General features: G+C 42.4%; 1 protein-coding gene across 1 annotated transcript in view; it reads left to right on the forward strand.

Annotated features, from left to right (window-relative positions):
• Positions 1-26,291, forward strand: part of cadpsa (Ca2+-dependent activator protein for secretion a) — a gene marked incomplete at both ends in the record, with an annotated part of 176,643 nt that overhangs the window by 127,620 nt on the left and 22,732 nt on the right. The window contains 5 exons of the mRNA XM_084173711.1: positions 14,377-14,518; positions 22,854-23,009; positions 23,118-23,265; positions 25,864-25,938; positions 26,036-26,119. Coding sequence (XP_084029837.1) covers positions 14,377-14,518; positions 22,854-23,009; positions 23,118-23,265; positions 25,864-25,938; positions 26,036-26,119 — 605 coding nt within the window. The remainder of the gene's footprint in view (positions 1-14,376; positions 14,519-22,853; positions 23,010-23,117; positions 23,266-25,863; positions 25,939-26,035; positions 26,120-26,291) is intronic.

Here is a 26,291-nt window from a genome sequence, read left to right on the forward strand (position 1 = left end):
AGCACACACAGTACACACAGGACATACAGCACACGCAGTATACACAGCACATACAGCACATACAGTACATACAGCACACACAGTACACACAGCACATACAGCACACACAGTAGATACAGTACATACAGCACACACAGTACATACAGCACACACAGTACACAGAGCACACGCAGTATATACAGCACATACAGTACACACAGCACACACAGCACATACAGCACACACAGTACATACTGCACATACAGCACATGCAGTACATACAGTATGTACAGCACACACAGTACATACAGCACATACAGTACACACAGCACACACAGCACATACAGCACACGCACTACACACAGCACATACAGCACATACAGTACATACAGCACACACAGTACACACGGTACATACAGAACATACAGTACATACAGCACACACAGTACACAGAGCACACACAGTATATACAGCACATACAGTACACACAGTACACACAGCACATACAGTACATACAGCACATACATCACATACAGCACATACATCACATACAGCACATACAGCACATACAGTACATACAGTTCATACAGCACACACAGTACATACAGCACACACAGTACACACAGCACATACAGCACACAGTCTGGAGCATTCATGACACATAGGACTGGGTTTTATTGAATATTCATTGTGGTTGATCTTGGCGAGCTGGAGAAACTAAAACCTAGCGTTGAGATCCAAATTGAGGAGAATGTGTTCCGATCTAATGTTACTTTCACACTGCATTACTTCCTTTCTGCATTTGACTCCAGTATAATGAAAGCGAGGAAGGTAATTGAGAGGACAATAGAGCACTGTGGGAGCTTCTTACTAAGAGCTCAGACTAACAGTGAAATGGTTGCTGTGGGCCCTGTAAGTATTTCACGGTAAAGTCTACACCTGTTGTATTCGGAGCAAGTGACAAATAAAATTAATGAACTGCAGTTGCCGTAGGAGCGCTGTCCAGGGTTCTGAAAGCGTGAGCCAGGAGAGAAACACTTACAACTGCCTTTGTGAAGTAAACCTGCACTGGGCTAATTGTCCCAGGGGAATGTCTCCTTTTAGTTTATCAGCCAGGAGTCTGGAAGAATGTAATGTAGTCTGTTGTTCACCTGCAGTGTCTTAATGGACTTGGACTGAAACAGCTTGTTATGCTCACTTGTTACTGCTGCACAATTGGCCACATTCATAGTTGAACATTTTTAGAAACAGCCGATTGGTTATTCACATTGCAATGATCATAGCAACAAGAAAATCTGGAGACAAGACAAACAGAAGGGTGAAATTAATGGTATTTTTACCCAATTTACATTTATAATACCAAACGTCTCCAGTGATCACTGCACGTCAACACATATCATGATATATTACATTTCATAGTGCACACTGCACATACAGTATGATTGATGTACTGTAGCATACACAGATGGACTAATCCCATGTAATACTAGTAATTCTAATTTCCATGACTGACTGCATAACTGAAAATGTAAACCTGCCACCATGATAGCAACCAGCCATCTCCCTCAGGCTTCTCCAGTGGTTTACAGGAGCACAATAACACAGTACGGTGTACAACATCAAGTTACACACTACACACACAGAGCAGCATCCCAATACTACCAAACCATACCACAGGGACATTTTACATGGAAGGTCATTTGTTTTGTCTCCCCGAAGCAGCTAGCTTATGTGTCATGAAATGGCCTTAGCACCAGACAGGCGCCAAAGTCGGAGGCCATTCAAGCAGTTAATGAGTTCTAAAACAGGGGTGGCTGGGAGAAGGGCGAGCCCTGCATCCTCACTCCTGGACAAATACATCAAAGTGTACAGCAGCCACTCAAGTGGCTAATTGGACAGCGGCAATCAGGGAACAAAATAAACATCGCACCTACGGTGTATCATTGACCTTGACTTCTATACACGCACACACACATACACACAGAGCGAGAGAGAGAGAGAGAGACACACACACACAGAGAGAGAGACACACACAGAGGGAGAGTGAGCGCTCAAGGGATAAAGAGGAAAACAGACCCACTGTGTGGAGCCGTGAGCCATCGCATCAACACACACTGGCCCTCATTCTATCTCCCTTGGTCTGTGTTAGCGTTGCCTTTTTACCAGTTGAATCTAGAGGAAACATGCCAGGTCAACAAAAAAAACTATAGCCATCAGATATACAAAAGAGAGAAAATCTGGTATAGTAGCTTATAGCGAGGAGCTAGACTACTATTAACTGCTACTTCGCTTCCTTCTGATGGGATTCAAAAGGTAAAAGCCACGGTATCTCAAAGCTTTCATCTGACCAGTCATTTCAGATCAGCAATCACTCCAAGGAAGACAGGAAGGAGAGATGCATTTTCAAATCATTCTCCCAGGGCTGTTAGTCACCTCCAACATGATTGGTACCCTTGATAAAGATGAGCAAAAAAGACTGTTTAAAATAGATAATACAAATACTGAGCTATATTGTATGCAAAAAAAAAAGGAAAATGATATTGTTTTATGCTAAAAAAATTGCTTGGAGAAAGAGATTTTGTTGAATAAGTAAAAAAATAAAACATCTCTAAAAGATATGTCAAAATTATTGGCAAATCTAAAGGTTCTACTAGCCTGAAATGGCTTCCTGTTTCACTGGGGTATAAAAATGAGGTAACACACATGTAAAATCCATATGTCGTCCATCATGGGGAAAGGCAAAGAACTCACAAATGAATAGACAAATGGTTGTTGACTTTCATAAATCAAGCAATGGGTATAAAAAAAACTTTAAAACTAATGGTTGTAAACTTTATAGATCAGGCAATGGGTATAAACAAATACTGAAAAGTGAGTTATACCACTTATACCACTATTAGGGCAACAATTAAGAAGTTTAAAACCACTGGAACAATGGTAAACTTGCTTAGTAGAGGACCCAAGAGTATATTGTCCCCACACACAGTGAGAAAGATGGTTCAGGAGGCAAAGAAAAGTCCAAGGGCTACAGTTGGAGAATTACAGAACTTGTTCGCATCTTGGGGTCACCCAACCTCCAAAACTACAAATAGACGCCACCTCCATGCCAGTAGGCTATTTGGAAGGGTTGCCATAAAAAAAAGCCTTTATTGAGAGCAACCAACAAATGTAAACACCTGGAATTTGCTAAATGGAATTGGCACTTGGATTGCAACTGGGTGCTGTGGTCAGCTGAGACATAAATAGAGCTCTTTGACCACGCACACCAGTGGTGGTGTGGCCTCGGAAGAAGGAAGCATATGCAGAAAAGAACCTCATCCCTACTGTAAAATAGGGTGGTGGATCTTTGATGTTATGGGGCTGTTTTGCTTCTACTGCTCCTGGGGCCCTTATTAAGGTCAACGGCATCATGAACTCTACCAAGTACCTGGACATTTTAGCCAAAAAACTGGTTGCCTCTGCCAAGAGGCTAACACATGGCCGCAAGTGGCTCTTCCAGCAAGACAATGACCACAAGCACACATCAAAATCCAAAAGGAAATGGTTATTATTGACCACAAAATCAACATTTTGTAATGGCCATCTCAGTCTCCAGAATTGAACCCCATTGAAAACCTGTGGTTTGAATTGAAGAGGGCACTCCATAAGCGCAGTTCGCAGGATATCAAGGATCTGGAAATATTCTCTATGGAGGAATGGTCTAAGATCCCCCCCCAATCTGTTCTTCAATCCCATAAACCATTATAGAACAATTCTAAGTGCCGTTATCCACGCAAGCAGGATAATTTTGAAACCTATCTTTTTTAGATTTATTTTGTTAAACAAAAAAAAATTATCTGAGCAATTTAATTTTTATAAAATAATATACACTACCAGTCAAAAGTTTGGACACACCTATTCATTCAAAGGTTTTTCTTTATTTTTACTATTTTTTTACATTGCAGAATAATAGTGAAGACATCAAAACTATGAAAAAACACGTATGGAATCATGTAGTAACCAAAAAAGTGTTCATCAAATCAAAATATATTTTATATTTGAGATTCTTCAAATAGCCACCCTTTGCCTTGATGACATCTTTGCACACTCTTGGCATTCTCTCAACCAGCTTCATGAGGTAGTCACCTGGAATGCATTTCAAATCAAATACATTTTTATTTGTGACATGCGCCGAATACAACAGGTACAGTGAAATGCTTACTTACAAGCCCTTAACCAACAATGCAGTTTTAAGAAAGAATGCCAAAAAATAATGATAATACAATATTAAAAAATTCGAAATAAAAGTAACAAGTAATTAAAGAGCAGCAGTAAAAATAACAATAGCGAGGCTATGTACAGGGGGTACCGGTACCGAGTCAATGAGCAGGGTCACCAGTTAGTCGAGGTAATTAAGAGGGGGGGCAATGCAAATAGTCTGGGTAGCCATTTGATTAGATGTTCAGGAGTCTTATGGCTCGGGGGTAGAAGCTGTTTACAAGCCTCTTTGACCTAGACTTGGCGCTCCGGTACTGCTTGCCGTGCGGTAGCAGAGAGAACAGTGTATGACTAGGGTGGCTGGAGTCTTTGACAATTTTTAGGGCCTTCCTCTGACACCGCCTGGTATAGAGGTCCTGGATGGCAGGAAGCTTGGCCCCAGTGATGTACTGGGCTGTACGCACTACCCTCTGTAGGGCCTTGCGGTCGGAGGCCGAGCAGTTGCCATACCAGGCAGTGATGCAACCAGCCAGGATGCTCTCGATGGTGCAGCTGTAGAACCTTTTGAGGATCTGAGGACCCATGCCAAATCTTTTCAGTCTCCTTAGGGGGAATAGGTTTTGTCGTGCCCTCTTCACGACTGTCTTGGTGTGCTTGGACCATGTTAGTTTGTTGGTGATGTGGACACCAAGGAACTTGAAGCTCTCAACCTCCTCCACTACAGCCCCGTCGATGAGAATGGGGGCGTGCTCGGTCCTCTTCTTTTTCCTGTAGTCCACAATCATCTCCTTTGTCTTGATCACGTTGAGGGAGAGGTTCTTGTCCCGGCCAGGTCTCTGACCTCCTCCCTATAGGCTGTCTCGTCGTTGTCGGTGATCAGGCCTACCAATGTTCTGTCATCGGCAAACTTAATGATGGTGTTGGAGTCGTGCCTGGCCATGCAGTCATGAGTGAACAGGGAGTACAGGAGGGGACTGAGCACGCACCCCTGAGGGGCCCCCGTGTTGAGGATCAGCGTTGCGGATGTGTTTTTAACTACCCTTACCACTTGGGGGCGGCCCGTCAGGAAGTCCAGTATCCAGTTGCAGAGGGAGGTGTTTAGTCCCAGGGTCCTTAGTTTAGTGATGACTTTTGAGGGCACTATGGTGTTGAACGCTGAGCTGTAGTCAATGAATAGCATTCTCACGTAGGTGTTCCTCTTGTACAGGTGGGAAAGGGCAGTGTGGAGTGCAATAGAGATTGCATCATCTGTGGATCTGTTGGGGCGGTATGCAAATTGGAGTGGGTCTAGGGTTTCTGGGATAATGTGTTGTGCGCTATGACCAGCCTTTCAAAGCACTTCATGGCTACAGACGTGAGTGCTGCGGGTCGGTAGTCATTTAGGCAGGTTACCTTAGTGTTCATGGGCACAGGGACTATGGTGGTCTCCTTGAAACATGTTGGTATTACAGACTCAGACAGGGAGAGGTTGAAAATGTCAGTGAAGACACTTGCCAGTTGGTCAGCGCATGCTCGGAGTACACGTCCTGGTAATCCGTCTGGCCCTGCGGCCTTGTGAATGTTGACCTGTTTAAAGGTCTTACTCACATTGGCTACGGAGAGCGTGATCACACGGTCGTCCGGACCAGCTGATGCTCTCATGCATGTTTCAGTGTTACTTGCCTCGAAGCGAGCATAGAAGTAATTTAGCTTGTCTGGTAGGCTCGTGTCACTGGGCAGCTCGTGGCTGTGCTTCCCTTTGTAGTCTGTAATAGTTTGCAAGCCCTGCCACATCCGACGAGCGTCGGAGTCGGTGTAGTACGATTCGATCTTAGTCCTGTACTGACGCTTTGCCTGTTTGGTGGTTCGTCTGAGGGCATAGCGGGATTTCTTATAAGCTTCCGGGTTAGAGTCCCGCTCCTTGAAAGCCGCAGCTCTACCCTTTTTCTCAGTGCAGATGTTGCCTGTAATCCATGGCTTCTGGTTGGGGTATGTACGTACAGTCACTGTGGGGACGACGTCATCGATGCACTTATTGATGAAGCCAGTGACTGATGTGTTGTCCTCCTCAATGCCATCGGAAGAATCCCTGAACATATTTCAGTCTGTGCTAGCAAAACAGTCCTGTAGCTTAGCATCTGCTTCATCTGACCACTTTTTTATTGACCGATTCACTGGTGCTTCCTGCTTTAGTTTTTGCTTGTAAGCAGGAATCAGGAGGATAGAATTATGGTCAGATTTGCCAAATGGAGGGCGGGGGAGAGCTTTGTACGCGACTCTCTGTGTGGAGCAAAGGTGGTCTAGAGTTTTATTCCCTCTTGTTGCACATTTAACATGCTGATAGAAATTAGGTAAAACGGATTCAAGTTTCCATGCATTAAAGTCCCCGGCCACTAGGAGCGCCTTCTCTGGATGAGTGTTTTCCTGTTTGCTTATGGCCGTATACAGTTCATTGAGTGCGGTCTTAGTGCCAGCATTGGTTTGTGGTGGTAAATAGACAGCTACGAAGAATATAGATGAAAAATCTCTTTGTAGATAGTGTGGTCTACAGCTTATCATGAGGTACTCTACCTCAGGCGAGCAAAACCTTGAGACTTCCTTACAGTGAGGGAAAAAAGTATTTGATCCCCTGCTGATTTTGTACGTTTGCCCACTGACAAAGACATGATCAGTCTATAATTGTAATGGTAGGTTTATTTGAACAGTGAGAGACAGAATAACAAAACAAAAATCCAGAAAAGCGCATGTCAAAAATGTTATGAATTGATTTGCATTTTAATGAGGGAAATAAATATTTGACCCCTCTGCAAAACATGACTTAGTACTTGGTGGCAAAACCCTTGTTGGCAATCAAAGAGGTCAGACGTTTCTTGTAGTTGGCCACCAGGTTTGCACACATCTCAGGAGGGATTTTGTCCCACTCCTCTTTGCAGATCTTCTCCAAGTCATTAAGGTTTCGAGGCTGACGTTTGGCAACTCGAACCTTCAGCTCCCTCCACAGATTTTCTATAGGATTAAGGTCTGGAGACTGGCTAGGCCACTCTAGGACCTTAATGTGCTTCTTCTTGAGCCACTCCTTTGTTGCCTTGGCCGTGTGTTTTGGGTCATTGTCATGCTGGAATACCCATCCACGACCCATTTTCAATGCCCTGGCTGAGGGAAGGAGGTTCTCATCCAAGATTTGACGGTACATGGCCCCGTCCATCGTCCCTTTGATGCGGTGAAGTTGTCCTGTCCCCTTAGCAGAAAAACACCCCCAAAGCATAATGTTTCCACCTCCATGTTTGACGGTGGGGATGGTGTTCTTGGGGTCATAGGCAGCATTCCTCTTCCTCCAAACACGGCGAGTTGAGTTGATGCCAAAGAGCTCGATTTTGGTCTCATCTGACCACAACACTTTCACCCAGTTCTCATCTGAATCATTCAAATGTTCATTGGCAAACTTCAGATGGGCGTGTATATGTGCTTTCTTGAGCAGGGGATCCTTGCAGGCGCTGCAGGATTTCAGTCTTTCATGGCGTAGTATGTTACCAATTGTTTTCTTGGTGACTATGGTCCCAGCTGCCTTGAGATCATTGACAAGATCCTCATGTGTAGTTCTGGGCTGATTCCTCACCGTTCTCATGATCATTGCAACTCCACGAGGTGAGATCTTGCATGGAGCCCCAGGCTGAGGAAGAGTGACAATTATTTTGTGTTTCTTCCATTTGCGAATAATCGCACCAACTGTTGTCACCTTCTCACCAAGCTGCTTGGCGATGGTCTTGTAGCCCATTTCAGCCTTGTGTAGGTCTACAATCTTGTCCCGGACATCCTTGGAGAGCTCTTTGGTCTTGGCCATGGTGGAGAGTTTGGAATCTGATTGATTGATTGCTTCTGTGGACAGGTGTCTTTTATACAGGTAACAAACTGAGATTAGGAGCACTCCCTTTAAGAGTGTGCTCATAATCTCAGCTCATTACCTGTATAAAAGACACCTGGGAGCCAGAAATCTTTCTGATTGAGAGGGGGTCAAATACTAATTTCCCTCATTAAAATGCAAATCAATTTATAACATTTTTGACATGCGTTTTTCTGGATTTTTTTGTTGTTATTCTGTCTCTCGCTGTTCAAATAAACCTACCATTAAAATGATAGACTGATCATTTCTTTGTCAGTGGGCAAACGTACAAAATCAGCAGGGGATCAAGTACTTTTTTCCCTCACTCTAGATATCATTCACCAGCTGTTGATTACAAATATACATAGACCGCCACCCTTTGTCTTACCAGAGGCTGCAGTTCTATCCTGCCGATCCAGTGTATAACCCTCCAGCTGTATGTTATTCATTTCTTCATTCAGCCACGACTTGGTGAAACATAAGATATTACAGTTTTTAATGTCCCGTTGATAGGATATACGTGCCTGTAGTTCGTCCACTTTATTATCAAGCGATTGTAAGTTGGCCAATAGTATCGATGGCAAAGGCAGATTAGCCACTCATCGCCGGCTCCTTACCAAGCACCCCGATCTCCTTCCGCGATATCTCCTTTTCTTTCTACTGAGAATGACAGGGATGAGGGCCCTGTCGGGTGTCTGGAGCAAATCCCTCTCGTCCGACTCATTAAAGAATAATTATTAGTCCAGTTCAAGGTGAGTAATCGCTGTTCTGATGTCCAGAAGCTCTTTTCGGTCATAAGAGACGGTAGCAGCAACATTATGTACAAAATAAGTTACAAACAATGTGAAAAAAACACACAAAATAGCACAGTTGGTTAAGAGTCCATAAAACGGCAGCCATCCCCTCCGGCGCCATTATTCCATTAACAGGTGTGCCTTCTTAAAAGTTAATTTGTGGAATTTCTTTCCTTCTTAATGCGTTTGAGCCAATCAGTTGTGTTGTGACAAGCTAGGTGGGTATACAGAAGATAGCCCTATTTGGTAAAAGACCAAGTCCATATTATGGCAAGAACAGGTCAAATAAGCAAAGTGAAACGACAGTCCATCATTACTTTAAGACATGAAGGTCAGTCAATAAGGAACATTTCAAGAACTTTGAAAGTTTCTTCAAGTGCAGTCGCAAAAACTATCAAGCGATATGATGAAACTGGCTCTCATGAGGACCGCCACAGGAATGGAATACCCAGAGTTACCTTTGCTGCAGAGGATAAGTTCATTAGAGTTACCAGCCTCAGAAATTGCAGCCCAAATAAATGCTTCACAGAGTTCAAGTAATAGACACATCTCAACATCAACTGTTCAGAGGGGACTGTGTGAATTGCTGCAAAGAAACCACTACTAAAGGACACCAATAAGAAGAAGAGACCTGCTTGGGCCAAGAAACACGAGCAATGGTCATTAGACCGGTGGAAATTTGTCCTTTGGTCTGGAGTCCAAATTGGAGATTTTTGGTTCAAACTGCAGCGATACGTCATCCCATCTGGTTTGGGCTTAGTGGGACTATCATTTGTTTTTCAACAGGAAAATGACCCAACACACCTCCAGGCTGTGTAAGGGCTATTTTACCAAGAAGGAGAGTGATGGAGTGCTGCATCAGATGACCTGACCTCCACAATCCCCCGACCTCAACCCAATTGAGATGGTTTGGGATGAGTCGGAATGCAGAGTGAAGGAAAAGCAGCCAACAAGTGCTCAGCATATGTGGGAACTCGATCAAGACTGTTGGAAAAGCATTCCAACTGAAGCAGGTTGAGAGAATGCCAAGAGTGTGCAACGCTGTCATCAAGGCAAAGGGTGGCTATTTGAAGAATTTCTAATATAAAATATATTTGTTTAACACTTTTTTGTTTACTACATGATTCCATATGTATTATTTCATAGTTTTGATGTCTTCACTATTATTATACAATGTAGAAAATAGTAAAAATAAAGAAAAACCCTTGAATGAGTAGGTGTGTCCAAAGTTTTGACTGGTACTATATATATACTGTATATACAGTGGGGAGAACAAATATTTGATACACTGCCGATTTTGCAGGTTTTCCTACTTACAAAGCATGTAGAGGTCTGTAATTTTTATCATAGGTACACTTCAACTGTGAGAGACGGAATCTAACACAAAAATCCAGAAAATCACATAGTATGATTTTTAAGTAATTAATTTGCATTTTATTGCATGACATAAGTGTTTGATACATCAGAAAAGCAGAACTTAATATTTGGTACAGAAACCTTTGTTTGCAATTATAGAGATCATACGTTTCCTGTAGGTCTTGACCAGGTTTGCACACACTGCAGCAGGGATTTTGGCCCACTCCTCCATACAGACCTTCTCCAGATCCTTCAGGTTTCGGGGCTGTCGCTGGGCAATACGGACTTTCAGCTCCCTCCAAAGATTTTCTGTTGGGTTCAGGTCTGGAGACTGGCTAGGCCACTCCAGGACCTTGAGATGCTTCTTACGGAGCCACTCCTTAGTTGCCCTGGCTGTGTGTTTCGGGTCGTTGTCATGCTGGAAGACCCAGCCACGACCCATCTTCAATGCTCTTACTGAGGGAAGGAGGTTGTTGGCCAAGATCTCGCGATACATGGCCCCATCCATCCTCCCCTCAATACGGTGCAGTCGTCCTGTCCCCTTTGCAGAAAAGCATCCCCAAATAATTATTTTTCCACCTCCATGCTTCACGGTTGGGATGGTGTTCTTGGGGTTGTACTCATCCTTCTTCTTCCTCCAAACACGGCGAGTGGAGTTTAGACCAAAAAGCTCTATTTTTGTCTCATCAGACAACATGACCTTCTCCCATTCCTCCTCTGGATCATCCAGATGGTCATTGGCAAACTTCAGATGGGCCTGGACATGCGCTGGCTTGAGCAGGGGGACCTTGCGTACGCTGCAGGATTTTAATCCATGACGGCGTAGTGTGTTACTAATGGTTTTCTTTGAGACTGTGGTCCCAGCTCTCTTCAGGTCATTGACCAGGTCCTGCCATGTAGTTCTGGGCTGATCCCTCACCTTCCTCATGATCATTGATGCCCCACGAGGTGAGATCTTGCATGGAGCCCCAGACCGAGGGTGATTGACCATCATCTTGAACTTCTTCCATTTTCTAATAATTGCGCCAACAGTTGTTGCCTTCTCACCAAGCTGCTTGCCTATTGTCCTGTAGCCCATCCCAGCCTTGTGCAGGTCTACAATTTTAACCCTGATGTCCTTACACAGCGCTCTGGTCTTGGCCATTGTGGAGAGGTTGGAGTATGTTTGATTGAGTGTGTGGACAGGTGTCTTTTATACAGGTAACGAGTTCAAACAGGTGCAGTTAATACAGGTAATGAGTGGAGAACAGGAGGGCTTCTTAAAGAAAAACTAACAGGTCTGTGAGAGCCGGAATTCTTACTGGTTGGTAGGTGATCAAATACTTATGTCATGCAATAAAATGGAAATTAATTACTTAAAAATTATACAATGTGATTTTCTGGATTTTTGTTTTAGATTCTGTCTCTCACAGTTGAAGTGTACCTATGATAAAAAATTACAGACCTCTACATGCTTTGTAAGTAGGAACAGCGCAAACTGTCTCTAACCAGAATAGTACCCACAAAACACCAGTCTCAACGTCAACAGTGAAGAGGCAACCTTCTCGGCAGAGTCGCAAAGAAAAAGCCATATCTCAGACTGCCCATCTTAATATTTTCTTTTTATTGGCCAGTCTGAGATATGTCTTTTTCTTTGCAACTCTGCCTAGAAGGTCAGCATCCCGGAGTCGCCTCTTCACTGTTGACGTTGAGACTGGTGTTTTGCGGGTACTATTTAATGAAGCTGCCAGTTGAGGACCTGTGAGGCATCCGTTTCTCAAACTAGACACTCTAATGTATTTGTCCTCTTGCTCAGTTGTGCACCAGGGCCTCCCACTCCTCTTTCTATTCTGTTTAGAGCCAGTTTGTGCTGTTCTGTGAAGGGAGTAGCACACAGCGTTGTACGAGATCTTCAGTTTCTTGGCAATTTCTAGCATGGAAAAGCCTTCATTTCTCAGATCAAGAATAGACTGACGAGTTTCAGAAGAATGTTATTTGTTTCTGGCCATTTTGAGCCTGTAATCAAACCCACAATTGCTGATGCTCCAGATACTCAACTAGTCTCAAGAAGGCCAGTTTTATTGCTTCTTTAATCAGCACAACAGTTTTCAGCTGTGCTAACATAATTGCAAAAGGGTTTTCTAATGATCAATTAGCCTTTTAAAATGATAAACTTGGATTAGCAAACACAACGTGCCATTGGAACACAGGACTGATGGTTGCTGATAATGGGCCTCTGTACGCCTATGTAGATATTCCATTAAAAATCAGCCGTTTCCAGCTACAATAGCCATTTACAACATTAACAATGTCTACACTGTATTTCTGATCAATTTCCTGTTATTTTAATGGACAAAAAAATTGCTTTTCTTTCGAACACAAGGACATTTCTAAGTGACCCCAAACGTTTAACGGTAGTGTATATATTTTATTGGGCATACAATATAGCTCAGTATTTGTATTATTTATTTTAGACACGTTTTTTTTGCTCATCATTATCAAGGGTGCCAATCATTTTGGAGGTGACTGTTCTGATGGTGTTACAGTTTAATGAATGACTTCCTCTAACCTATACAGTGGGGGAAAAAAGTATTTAGTCAGCCACCAATTGTGCAAGTTCTCCCACTTAAAAAGATGAGAGAGGCCTGTAATTTTCATCATAGGTACACGTCAACTATGACAGACAAATTGAGAGAAAAAAAATCCAGAAAATCACATTGTAGGAATTTTAATGAATTTATTTGCAAATTATGGTGGAAAATAAGTATTTGGTCACCTACAAACAAGCAAGATTTCTGGCTCTCACAGACCTGTAACTTCTTCTTTAAGAGGCTCCTCTGTCCTCCACTCGTTACCTGTATTAATGGCACCTGTTTGAACTTGTTATCAGTATAAAAGACACCTGTCCACAACCTCAAACAGTCACACTCCAAACTCCACTATGGCCAAGACCAAAGAGCTGTCAAAGGACACCAGAAACAAAATTGTAGACCTGCACCAGGCTGGGAAGACTGAATCTGCAATAGGTAAGCAGCTTGGTTTGAAGAAATCAACTGTGGGAGCAATTATTAGGAAATGGAAGCCCCAGATCGAGGGAGATTATCAGTGGTCTCCCTGATAATCTCCCTCGATCTGGGGCTCCACGCAAGATCTCACCCCGTGGGGTCAAAATGATCACAAGAACGGTGAGCAAAAATCCCAGAACCACACAGGGGGACCTAGTGAATGACCTGCAGAGAGCTGGGACCAAAGTAAGAAAGCTTACCATCAGTAACACATTACGCCGCCAGGGACTCAAATCCTGCAGTGCCAGACGTGTCCCCCTGCTTAAGCCAGTACATGTCCAGGCCCGTCTGAAGTTTGCTAGAGTGCATTTGGATGATCCAGAAGAGGATTGGGAGAATGTCATATGGTCAGATGAAACCAAAATTGAACTTTTTGGTAAAAACTCAACTCGTCGTGTTTGGAGGACAAAGAATGCTGAGTTGCATCCAAAGAACACCATACCTACTGTGAAGCATGGGGGTGGAAACATCATGCTTTGGGGCTGTTTTTCTGCAAAGGGACCAGGACGACTGATCCGTGTAAAGGAAAGAATGAATGGGGCCATGTATCGTGAGATTTTGAGTGAAAACCTCCTTCCATCAGCAAGGGCATTGAAGATGAAACGTGGCTGGGTCTTTCAGCATGACAATGATCCCAAACACACCGCCCGGGCAACGAAGGAGTGGCTTCGTAAGAAGCATTTCAAGGTCCTGGAGTGGCCTAGCCAGTCTCCAGATCTCAACCCCATAGAAAATCTTTGGAGGGAGTTGAAAGTCCGTGTTGCCCAGCGACAGCCCCAAAACATCACTGCTCTAGAGGAGATCTGCATGGAGGAATGGACCAAAATACCAGCAACAGTGTGTGAAAACCTTGTGAAGACTTACAGAAAACGTTTGACCTGTGTCATTGCCAACAAAGGGTATATAATAAAGTATTGAGAAACTTTTGTTATTGACCAAATACTTATTTTCCACCATAATTTGCAAATAAATTCATAAAAAATCCTACAATGTGATTTTCTGGATTTTTTGTTTTTTTCTGTCATAGTTGACGTGTACCTATGATGAAAATTACAGGCCTCTCTCATCTTTTTAAGTGGGAGAACTTGCACAATTGGTGGCTGACTAAATACTTTTTTTCCCCGCTGTATGCTCTGTCCTGTCTCAGATAACCTGTGCAATGGGCAGTTCCACAAACACCTGCAGGACCTGTATGCCCCACTGGTGGTGCGATATGTGGACCTCATGGAGTCATCCATCGCCCAGTCCATCCACAGGGGCTTCGAGAGAGAGTCCTGGGAGCCTGTCAAGTAAGGACACCTCTATGATCAACACCCCATTGAAGTGGTTACATAGCCCGGATGCTACTGTTTCTGCATTCAATTTGGCTATAGTAGAAATCGACTGATACCCAGGCTAGTCATAATGCAGTGTAGACGTACTGTATAGGTAGATGCTAATATCTTCAGTTTTCAAACTTAAATTACTGTCAATGTTTTCAGGCTTTCCTGTTCATGTTAACATAAATATTCTGATAATATTTTGGTAATCATGTGTACCATATATTTGTACATGAAATATGTTGATATCCATACATGAAGTATGTCTATTTGTGGGCAATTGTGTAAAAATATGTTAATAAGTACTAACAGAATTATTTACTATCTATTTATTTATATTTGTCCTTATTGCAGGTAAGACCATCTCAAAAAATATTGTCGAAAACATGTTTCCTTAATGTTTTGTATTCCCTAGAGCACGTGTCAAACTCATTCCACGGAGGACCAAGTATTCTGCGGGTTTTCCCTCCTCTCTTGTACTTGATTGATTAATTAAGGTCACTAATTAGTAAAGTACTCCCCTCACCTGGTTGTCTATGTCTTAATTGAAAGGAAAAAACCCTGCCCTAGAGTGTTCATAAGGTACCCCTTGTATGAATGACATTGCAGTTTGTTGTCACCACATGTTGAGTTGTCATCTATCTTTTGTCATTATTCTCGTCAATATTGATAGGACACTCTTTACACGTTATTTGTCACCATTACATTTGCCTCTTCAATTCAATGCAAAGGTACCCTTACTTATTTCATCTTAATAAGATATTTTTTTGGTTGCTAATTTGCACAAAAAAACAATAATAATTCCCTCATTAATTTTATTATTTTTCTTGGCATTGCTTTTATCTATTTTGCTTCTTTTAAAACACATCCGCATTACCACTGTTACAGGACATATTTTTCTGTTCTGTCTGTTCCCTCTACACAGGAGCCTAACAAGTAATCTGCCTGATTTGAATCTACCAAATGTCAACCTCCAAATGCCCAAAGTACCAAATCTACTGCCAGTTAGCCTCCTAACAATGCCTAGCTTTTTTACACTGGATGTCAACTACATGTGACTCCGAGTGTGTATTGAGTCTCTGTTGGAGCCTGAAACATGAAACATGCACATGATATGTTCTTGGCATGAACATATCACATGTCCTCTGTGACACTGGCTCAACTTCTGAAGATGGATTGCAATATCCACCAATCCTAATTTAGATGGGGTCAGCTCTAGCTTACAGTTTTTTTTTTGATTGCTAACAAGCATTCTTCAATACTGCGGATACATGTGCAAAACTCTAAATACAGTTATCAAAACAACATGCAACTTGGCAATGCACATCCTACATGTCTCAAAAGCAAATCTTTTTACCAAATAAAAGCTAACAGTCTCTCACGACATGCACACTTTGTCATTCATAGTATCATGACCTACAAAACTCTAAAAACAGCTACCACTTTAAAATGTGTCAATTTGTCTTTAATATCATATTTTTTTTAGATGAACCAACAGTCATTTTTACAAAAGAAGAGTAGCAAACCTGCACTGTATATAATGTCCTGCAAGATATGTAAAGAAATAAAGCAGAACGCCTGTAATATGCTTCAATACAATTTACTGTATTTTTGCAGATTACTGTATTTTGCTTTTTGCAGAGTAATTCCAAAATACACAAAAATAAATAATTCCAGTACTGTTAAACAAACAAAAAGTGTATACACACTGAATATGCATAGCATATTGTCCAAATGAAACACATATATAACAATGCTAGTCAACCCTGTCTGCTGCATTGGGTTCCACATCACACTGTATGGCCTCTTGCGCAATACACCTGGGAAATAATCTTTTTGCATGCCTGATCCATCCCTGGCAATCTTCTGCAGAGATATCCAGGCATCCTGCATTCATTGCATCCAAGAGTGACATTTGATCATGTGGATGGTGGTCATAAACTTTCCACCTCCAGAGGAAAATAATGATTCTATGGGGTTGAGGAAGGGAGAGTAAGGGTGGAGGAAAAGTGACACCCTCCCGGGATGGGCTGCAAACCACTCTGTGACTGCATGAGAGTGGTGAAATGTCACATTGTCCCATACAATCACACAGGTTGCCCTCTTTCTTCACCTGGCAAAAGCCTTCCATAGAGGTCATCCATGAATGAAATGAGGTGCTCTGTGTTGTATGGCCCAATTAGTGGTTTATGGCACACATTGTGACGTTGGCACCCCTCTGGCCCGGGACATTCACTGTTGCTCTTTTCCCAATCACATTCCTTCCACGTTGGCGTGTTTTGGCCATTTTAAAACCAGCCTCATCCACAAAGACGAACATGTGGGGTGTTGGCTTCAAGCTCCATGACACTCTAAAATAGTGTAAATCCACAGGGCAACATAACAGTTATTCTATAACAGTAGTTTACATTACAGTATACTGTAACTGAAATCACTGCTAAGTGTGCAGTGCTCTGGTGGGTTTTGTTTACAGTAAAAACAGTACTGTATTACAGGATATAGACATCTTACCTGGACATATTGGTACCGGAGTTCCTTGACATGATCAGAGTTCCTCTCAAAGGGAACAGTGTACACCTGCTTCATGCTGATATTATGCTTTGTCATGCATACACTTTCAACATTTTGAAATGTATTATTGTCTGCCAACACTCTATCTTGAAGTTTATGGCATTGTTGCTAATGACCATGTCAACAATTACAGCTTCCCTCCATTTGGTAACCGTTGGGTCCTAAAACAGAAATACAATTGTGGTTCGGAGAGCTTTTGCTCGATTTACTACCCTACATTACAGTTAGATGCCCATGCAGAATGCATATCTTACCTGTTAGTTTGCTGGAAGGTTCTTATGATAGATGACACAGTTGAGCGTTGCAAATTTGGCTGCACTCTAAGACCAGCATCTCTCATTGATAGACCACGATTGACAACATGATCAATGATTGTAGCCCTAATCTCATCTGACACTACAACTCTGGGTCTTCCCCTCAGTCGTCTTCCACCACGGATACGTAATCCTCTGCCTCTCCCGGCAACTCTTCCACCTCTGTAAGCCACTACACTATCTCTGGCTGGGTCCATGTTTATGTAAAATATATTCCAAAGATGTCCCCTTTTGTAAAGATGGTAATGACATAAAAATGGAAAACACCTGGGTAGGTCTTCAGTTACGTAATGTAGAATGAAAATCAGCTGTGAATAATTAATTAATTAATTAAGAGTTATTATTATTTTACTTTTACTGTAGCAATGTAAAAAATTGCAGTCTAATTCAATTTTTAGTAGCTTTTGAACTTGAGTTTAACAGTTTTGATAAGGGTATCTTAACATTTGCAAAATGGTCTGTAGATACATTTGAAGACAGAAGTTTACATACACCTTAGCCAAATACATTTAAACTCAGTTTTTCACAATTCATTACATTTAATCCTAGTAAAAATTCCCTGTTTTAGGTCAGTTAGGATCACCACTTTATTTTAAGAATTTGAAATGTCAGAATAATAGTAGAGAGAATGATTTATTTCAGCTTTTATTTTTGTCATCACATTCCCAGTGGGTCAGAAGTTTACATACACTCAATTAGTATTTGGTAGCATTGCCTTTAAATTGTTTAACTTGGGTCAAACGTTTCGGGTAGCCTTCCACAAGCTTCCCACAATAAGTTGGGTGAATTTTGGCCCATTCCTCCTGACAGAGATGGTGTAACTGAGTCAGGTTTGTAGAACCCTTGTCGCACACGCTTTTTCAGTTCTGCCCACACATTTTCTATAGGATTGAGGTCAGGGCTTTGTGATGGCCACTCCAATACCTTGACTTTGTTGTCCTTAAGCCATTTTGCCACAACTTTGGAAGTATGCTTGGGGTCATTGTCCATTTGGAAGACACATTTGCGACCAAGCTTTAACTTCCTGACTGAAGTCTTGAGATGTTGTGTCAATATATCCACATAATTTTCCTTCCTCATGATGCCATCTATTTTGTGAAGTGCACCAGTCCCTCCTGCAGCAAAGCACCCCCACAGCATGATGCTGCCACCCCCGTGCCTCACGGTTGGAATGGTGTTCTTCGGCTTGCAAGCTTCTCCCTTTTCCTCCAAACATAACGATGGTCATTATGGCCAAACAGTTCTATTTTTGTTTCATCAGACAAGAGGACATTTCTCAAAAAAGTACGATCTTTGTCCCCATGTGCAGTTGCAAACTGTAGTCTGGCTTTTTTATGGCGGTTTTGGAGCAGTGGCTTCTTCCTTGCTGAGCGGCCTTTCAGGTTATGTCGATATAGGACTCGTTTTACTGTGGATATAGATACTTTTGTACCTGTTTCCTCCAGCATCTTCACAAGGTCCTATGCTGTTATTCTGGGATGTATTTGCAACAAAGTACGTTCATCTCTAGGAGACAGAACGCGTTTCCTTCCTGAGTGGTATGACGGCTGCGTGGTCCCATGATGTTTATACTTGCGTACTATTGTTTGTACAGATGAACATGGTACCTTCAGGCATTTCGAAATTGCTCCCAAGGATGAACCAGACTTGTGGAGCTCTACATTATTATTTCTGAGGTCTTGGCTGATTTCTTTTGATTTTCCCATGATGTCTAGCAAAGAGGCACTGAGTTTAAAGGTAGGCCTTGAAATGCATCCACAGGTACACCTCCAATTCACTCAAATGATGTCAATTAGCCTAACAGAAGCTTCTAAAGCCATGACATCATTTTCTGGAATTTTCCAAGCTGTTTAAAGGCACAGTCAACTTAGTCTATGTAAACTTCTGACCCACTGGAATTGTGATACAGTGAATTATAAGTGAAATAATCTGTCTGTAAACAATTGTTGGAAAAATTACTTGTGTCATAAACAAAGTAGATGTCCTAACCGACTTGCCAAAACTATAGTTTGTTAATAAGAAATGTGTGTAGTGGTTGAAAAACAAGTTTTAATGACTCCAACCTAAATGTATGTAAACTTCCGACTTCAACTGTACATTGTGTTTTGTTGGTAAATGTGTTTTTGTGAGACAAGTATTTATGTAATTTGAAAGATGTTGTCATTGAATGCATTTTGTGTCAAAGCAATGACAAATTATCCACAGGTTGCCACATAGTGTTGTTGTGATAACTGTATTTAGAGATTTGCACATGTTTCCGCAGTATTGAACAAAAAACTGTAAGTGAATTTGCAACAATTTCATTGATTTTACTGAGTTACAATTCATATGAGGAAATCAGTCAATTGAAATAAATTAATTAGGCCCTAATCTATGGATTTCACATGACTGGGAATACAGATATGCATCTGTTGGTCACAGATGCCCCCCAAAGAATGGGCCTCACAATGGGCCTCAGGATCTCGTCATGGTATTTTTGTGCATTCAAATTGCCATCAATAAAATGCAATCGTGTTCGTTGTCCGTAGCTTATGCCTGCCCGTACCATAACCCCACCGCCACCATGGGGCACTCTGTTCACAACGTTGACATCAGCAAACCGCTCGCCCACACGACGCCATACATGTGGTCTGCGGTTGTAAGGCCAGTTGGACATTCTGCCAAATTCTCTAAAACGATGTTGGAGGCGGCTTATGGTAGAGAAATGAACATTAAATTCTCTGGCAACAGCTCTGGTGGACATTCCTGCAGTCAGCATGCCAATTGCACGCTCCCTCAAAACTTGAGACATCTGTGGCATTGTGTTGTGTGATAAAACTGCACATTTTAGAGTGGCCTGGGTAATGATCATGCTGTTTAATCAGTTTATTGGTATGCCACACCTGTCAGGTGGATGGATTATCTTGGCAAAGGAGAAATGCTCACTAACAGGGATGTAAACAAATTTGAGCACAACATTTGAGAGAAATAAGCTTTTTGTGTGTACGGAACATTTCTGGGATCTTTTATTTCAGCTCATGAAACATGGGACCAACACTTTACATGTTGCGTTCATATTTTTGTTCAGTATAGTTAGCTCATGGTAGCTACTCAACTATAGGCTACAATAAAACTTTGACTGTGGTAAACATTGTAGTCAATAAAAATCGCAATTATTAATACAGTAGTTGATCAAATCATCCTGGCCTAACTTGCAGAAGTAGGAGCGCTTTGATCAGCCTTTGGTCTCTGGGTGCTTGTCTTTACTGAGGTATGAGCCTCTCAGATACAGTGGGGGGAAAAAGTATTTAGTCAGCCACCAATTGTGCAAGTTCTCCCACTTAAAAAGATGAGAGAGGCCTGTAATTTTCATCATAGGTACACGTCAACTATGACAGACAAACAAGCAAGATTTCTGGCTCTCACAGACCTGTAACTTCTTCTTTAAGAGGCTCCTCTGTCCTCCACTCGTTACCTGTATTAATGGCACCTGTTTGAACTTGTTATCAGTATAAAAGACACCTGTCCACAACCTCAAACAGTCACACTCCAAACTCCACTATGGCCAAGACCAAAGAGCTGTCAAAGGACACCAGAAACAAAATTGTAGACCTGCACCAGGCTGGGAAGACTGAATCTGCAATAGGTAAGCAGCTTGGTTTGAAGAAATCAACTGTGGGAGCAATTATTAGGAAATGGAAGCCCCAGATCGAGGGAGATTATCAGTGGTCTCCCTGATAATCTCCCTCGATCTGGGGCTCCACGCAAGATCTCACCCCGTGGGGTCAAAATGATAATGATCCCACTTTGATATCGACGGAATATGAAATGTCCCATTTCATTAGTGATTCTGCCAGTTGTAAAACTCCATGTCTACCTGTTAACTCTGAGCGCTCCTCCAGGGGGACCGTGGAGAGAGACAGCGTAAAGATAATTGCAAAGCTATGTTTAGATATGGTGATTAAAAGCACTTCTTCTGCACCTTGAGCTACACCTGATACATAATCTATCCCACTTCCCAAACCAGAGAGAAACATCTTCAGCACCTACTATTAAAAGTGTGTGTGTGTGTGTGTGCTTGTGTGCGTGTGTGTGCGTGTGCATGTGCGTGCGTGTGCGTGAGTGAGTGAGACCCTGGCTGTCGCCAAGTTTTGGATTCCATGTCCCAAGGTTTGATACCTTGTAAATAAGCACTCAACAGCCAATGAGATGAAGCAGAAGTATCCTCCCAAAGTAAAAGTTGTCTCTGAAGTAAAACTAATAGCAACCACCTTTCACCTCCATCGTAATTAAAGGAATACATTCTCTGTCAAAATGTAAAGGCAGTGCTCTGCCAAAGATAGTCCTAAACTAGACGCAGGTTTACTATTCCGTAAATAAGCCAGAAAGACCAAACTCACCTCACAAAGGAAAACTCTCAAATATAGCATTTACACGAGCACATTGTTGATAATTAGGAAAAAACAGGCTTAGCCAATTCTAAAATATGTAATTAAACACTGCCAGTGATCTGATGTTCTGTTGCCAGGACCCCCAGTTGTCCCAGTGTTGTTGTTGTTCTACAAGCAGCCATGTTCATGCCAAGGCCCTAGCATGGGGAGTGTGGTTAAAGTAGGCAGTGTTTCGAAATGCAGAACCATCAACGGCTTTTCATTTTCCTCCTACTGCATGTGTTTGAACTGAAGGGTGGAAAGACACAAATGAATTTTTAAGCTGATGAAAAAACAACAGAATGGACTCATGCAAAATGATAAACAATTATTAAATGAAGCCAAACCAAAGCCAGAGTTTAAAAGTGTTGAGTTTGTATCTTTCCATCATATCCCTCTGACCTCCAGTCTGTGGAAGGGAGGACAGGTCCCTGTTTACCCTGTGTTGGAGCTCTTACTTGTGGGCGCTAGTTGTGAGGAGGCCCCACTGTGGCTGGAGGGACCTGTGTGGCTGGAGAGAGCTGCTCTCTCTGTTTAAACAGTTTGGGGGAAGGGGACAGGGAATGGGAGTGGGACACAGTCTCCTCCACCGCATCGGAAAAGAACCCCACCCTTCATAGTATGTTTTCCCAGAGTGCACTAACTAACTGACCAACCTACAGTGTGCATGGACCCCTACTGTTTCCCTTGTTCTAATAACCACTCAACTCACTGTGATTATTGATTGGTCAAATACATATTAATGTATATTTATTTTTTACCATAGACTGATTGGTACCTTGGAGAACGCAATTCATAGAACCACATTGGCCAGGAACAGGTCAACGATAAAGTGTCTTTCATTCAAAATATTTTAACCCATCAGTAAATGTTAAAAATAACCCAAAGAAATTGAATCCTGAGACCTGGATTTTCCCCATCCTCTTTGACCCTTGATGTAGTCTTTTACCCCCCATGTGTACCCCTGTTAAGTACCAGTGCTATAACCTTTGCCCTGTGCTTCCTGTCCAGTAATGGCTCGGGGACGTCCGAGGACCTGTTCTGGAAGCTGGACGCTCTACAGACCTTCATCAGAGACCTGCACTGGCCTGAGGAGGAGTTTGGTAAACACCTAGAGAGCAGGCTGAAACTCATGTCCAGCGACATGATCGAGTCCTGCATCAAACGGTGAGAGGATGGGCCTGAATGAGACACTTGCTTACACACAATTACACAAACACATTGTAGGTCTGTGTATAGTTCTGCAACCTCTCTCCTTAATCTCCCTGTCTAAAGGACGCGGGTGGCCTTTGAAGCCAAGCTTCAGAAGAGCAGTCGGACCACAGACTTCCGCGTGCCTCAGTCCATCTGCACAATGTTCAACGTGATGGTGGATGCAAAGGCCCAGTCAGCCAAGCTGTGTGCCATGGAGCTGGGACAGGAGGTACAGTAGGCCCCCTACCTACTTCTTTAACTGGTCTTCTATCAGACATACGATACCATCTTATACCAGTCCACCTCCACAGCCTCACAACAACATGCATATTTACACAGTGTTTGAATCAGTGTAAAGTTTTCACCTATTATATTCCAGAGGGAATATCATGTTTATGATTCTAGTGATGTCTAATAGTGATTTCTCTGATATTTCACTCTGATTTCTCTGATATATCACAGAGCATGCTGCACTGGATATACAGATCAGTTATCCATCCCGGATCAGTACCAAGGCACTTTGGGAAAATCATTTTGTGCTCACCAACTGTGTGCTAGATGTGTATTCTCTTAATTGCATGGATTCAGGAGCTCCAGCTCACTTAGGATCAAAATTTCTATGTTTCTATTTCTTTCTATATGCACATATTATGTAATGGTGTGCTTATACAATACATGTTGTATAGTACAGTCGTGGTCAAAAGTTTTAAGACAGAAATATTAATTTTCACAAAGTCTGCTGCCTCAGTTTATATGATGGCAATTTGCATATACTCCAGAATGTTATGAAGAGTGATCAGATGAATTGCAATTAATTGCAAAGTCCCTCTTTGCCATGAAAATTAACTTAATCCCAAAAAAACTTTTCCACTGCATTTCAGCCCTGCCACAAAAAGACCAGCTGACATCATGTCAGTGATTCTCTCGTTAACACAGGTGAGAGTGTTGACGAGGACAAGGCTGAAGATCACGCTGTCATGCTGATTGAGTTAGAATAACAGACTGGAAGCTTTAAAAGTAGGGTGGTGCTTGAAATCATTGTTCTTCCTCTGTTAACCATGGTTACCTGCAAGGAAACATATGCCGTCATCACTGCTTTGCACAAAAAGGGCTTCACAGGCAAGGATATTGCTGCTAGTAAGATTGCACCTAAATCAACCATTTATCGGATCATCAAGCACTTCAAGGAGAGAGGTTCAATTGTTGTGAAGAAGGCCTCAGGGTGCCCAAGAAAGTCCAGCAAGCGCCTGGACCGTCTCCTAAAGTTGATTCAGCTGCGGGATCGGAGCACCACCAGTGCAGAGCTTGCTCAGGAATGGCAGCAGGCAGGTGTGAGTGCATCTGCACGCACAGTGAGGCGAAGGCTTTTGGAGGATGGCCTGGTGTCAAGAAGGGCAGCGAGGAAGCCACTTCTCTCCAGGAAAAACATCAGGGAAAGACTGATATTCTGAAAAAGGTACAGGGATTGGACTGCTGAGGACTGGGATAAAGTCATTTTTTCTGATGAATCCCCTTTCCGATTGTTACGGGCATCCAGTAAAAAGCTTGTCCGGAGAAGACAAGGTGAGCGCTACCATCAGTCCTGTGTCATGCCAACAGTAAAGCATCCTGAGACCATTCATGTGTGGGGTTGCTTCTCAGCCAAGGGAGTGGGCTCACTCACAATTTTGCCTAAGAACACAGCTATGAATAAAGAATGGTACCAACACATCCTCCGAGAGCAACTTCTCCCAACCATCCAAGAACAGTTTGGTGACGGACAATGCCTTTTCCAGCATGATGGAGCACCTTGCCATAAGGCAAAAGTGATAACTAAGTGGCTCGGGGAACAAAACATCGACATTTTGGGTCCATGGCCAGGAAACTTCCCAGACCTTAATCCCATTGAGAACTTGTGGTCAATCCTCAAGAGGCGAGTGGACAAACAAAAACCACAAATTCTGACAAACTCCAAGCATTGATTATGCAAGAATGGGCTGCCATCAGTCAGGATGTGGCCCAGAAGTTAATTGACAGCATGCCAGGGTGGATTGCAGAGGTCTTGAAAAAGAAGGGTCAACACTGCAAATATTGACTCTTTGCATAAATGTAATGTAATTGTCAATAAAAGCCTTTGACACTTATGGAATGCTTGTAATTATACTTCAGTATACCATAGTAACATCTGACAAAAATATCTAAAAACACTGAAGCAGCAAACTTTGTGAAGACCAATACTTGTGTCATTCTCAAAACTTTTGACCACGACTGTAGTACATACTGTATATGCATTTCTGTCAAGGTTTTCACTTACAATAGTTTCAATGGCACTTACTGCGATTGCTTTGTCTCCTGATTTTGCTTTTGCTTGAATATGTGATTTTGCTGTAGTTGCTTGCTTTTTCACCATCACCATGTCTATATATTTTATTTCTTTTCTCTATCTTGTGAAAGTTTGTTAGTGATTGGGTAAGTGTGGCTAACAATTCAATTGAAATCTCACCCCTTGTTCCCAAATGTATAATTAGCAGTCATTGCAGTGTTCACCAGTCTTCCAACACTTTAATTGTTTTGTTTTTCATTAGCATATGTGTAGATGGTACTGAATATACATGGAGTAGATGTAAGAGTCTTCATATCCGCACAATCTAGAGACAGGTACCAATTACCAGAGCATAATTAATTAGTCTGAGGTCTTTTACATGGCTCACGTGGAGACATAAGAATGCTGTCACACTACTGATTAGCATATTGGCCTACTGTGAGACCTGGTAGCAACAAACAGAAGGGGAGGGAAAGGAGGGAAGCTGGACTTGACATTGTCACTAACATGTCTCTTTCCTAACAGAGACAGTACCATTCCCAAATCGACGCTCTCATAGAGGAGACTGTGAAGGAGATGATCACCTTACTGGTAGCAAAGGTGCTGTTACTGTCTTACTCATATCTGAAAGTGATATGACATGAATGTTGTTTTTAATGTGTTGGACTTGCCAGTAACGCAACTCCCTGTCCGTCAGTTTGTGGTCATTCTAGAGAGTGTCCTAGCCAAACTGTCCAGATACGACGAGGGCACACTCTTCTCCTCCTTCCTCTCTTTCACAGTAAGAACGCATTCCTTCTCTCGTTCACCTCGTTCTCAGTGTACACTGCATACATAACTGGACCCTGATCTTGTAATTATTTTATTCATCATAGGGTAGGAATAGCCTTGTTCAAATAATGTACCTTCAGCAAATATATCTTCAGAATGCATACAGCATTTTGCTCATGATA

Source organism: Coregonus lavaretus (assembly GCF_964263955.1).
Source record: "Coregonus lavaretus genome assembly, chromosome: 12".
NCBI lineage: Eukaryota > Metazoa > Chordata > Actinopteri > Salmoniformes > Salmonidae > Coregonus > Coregonus lavaretus.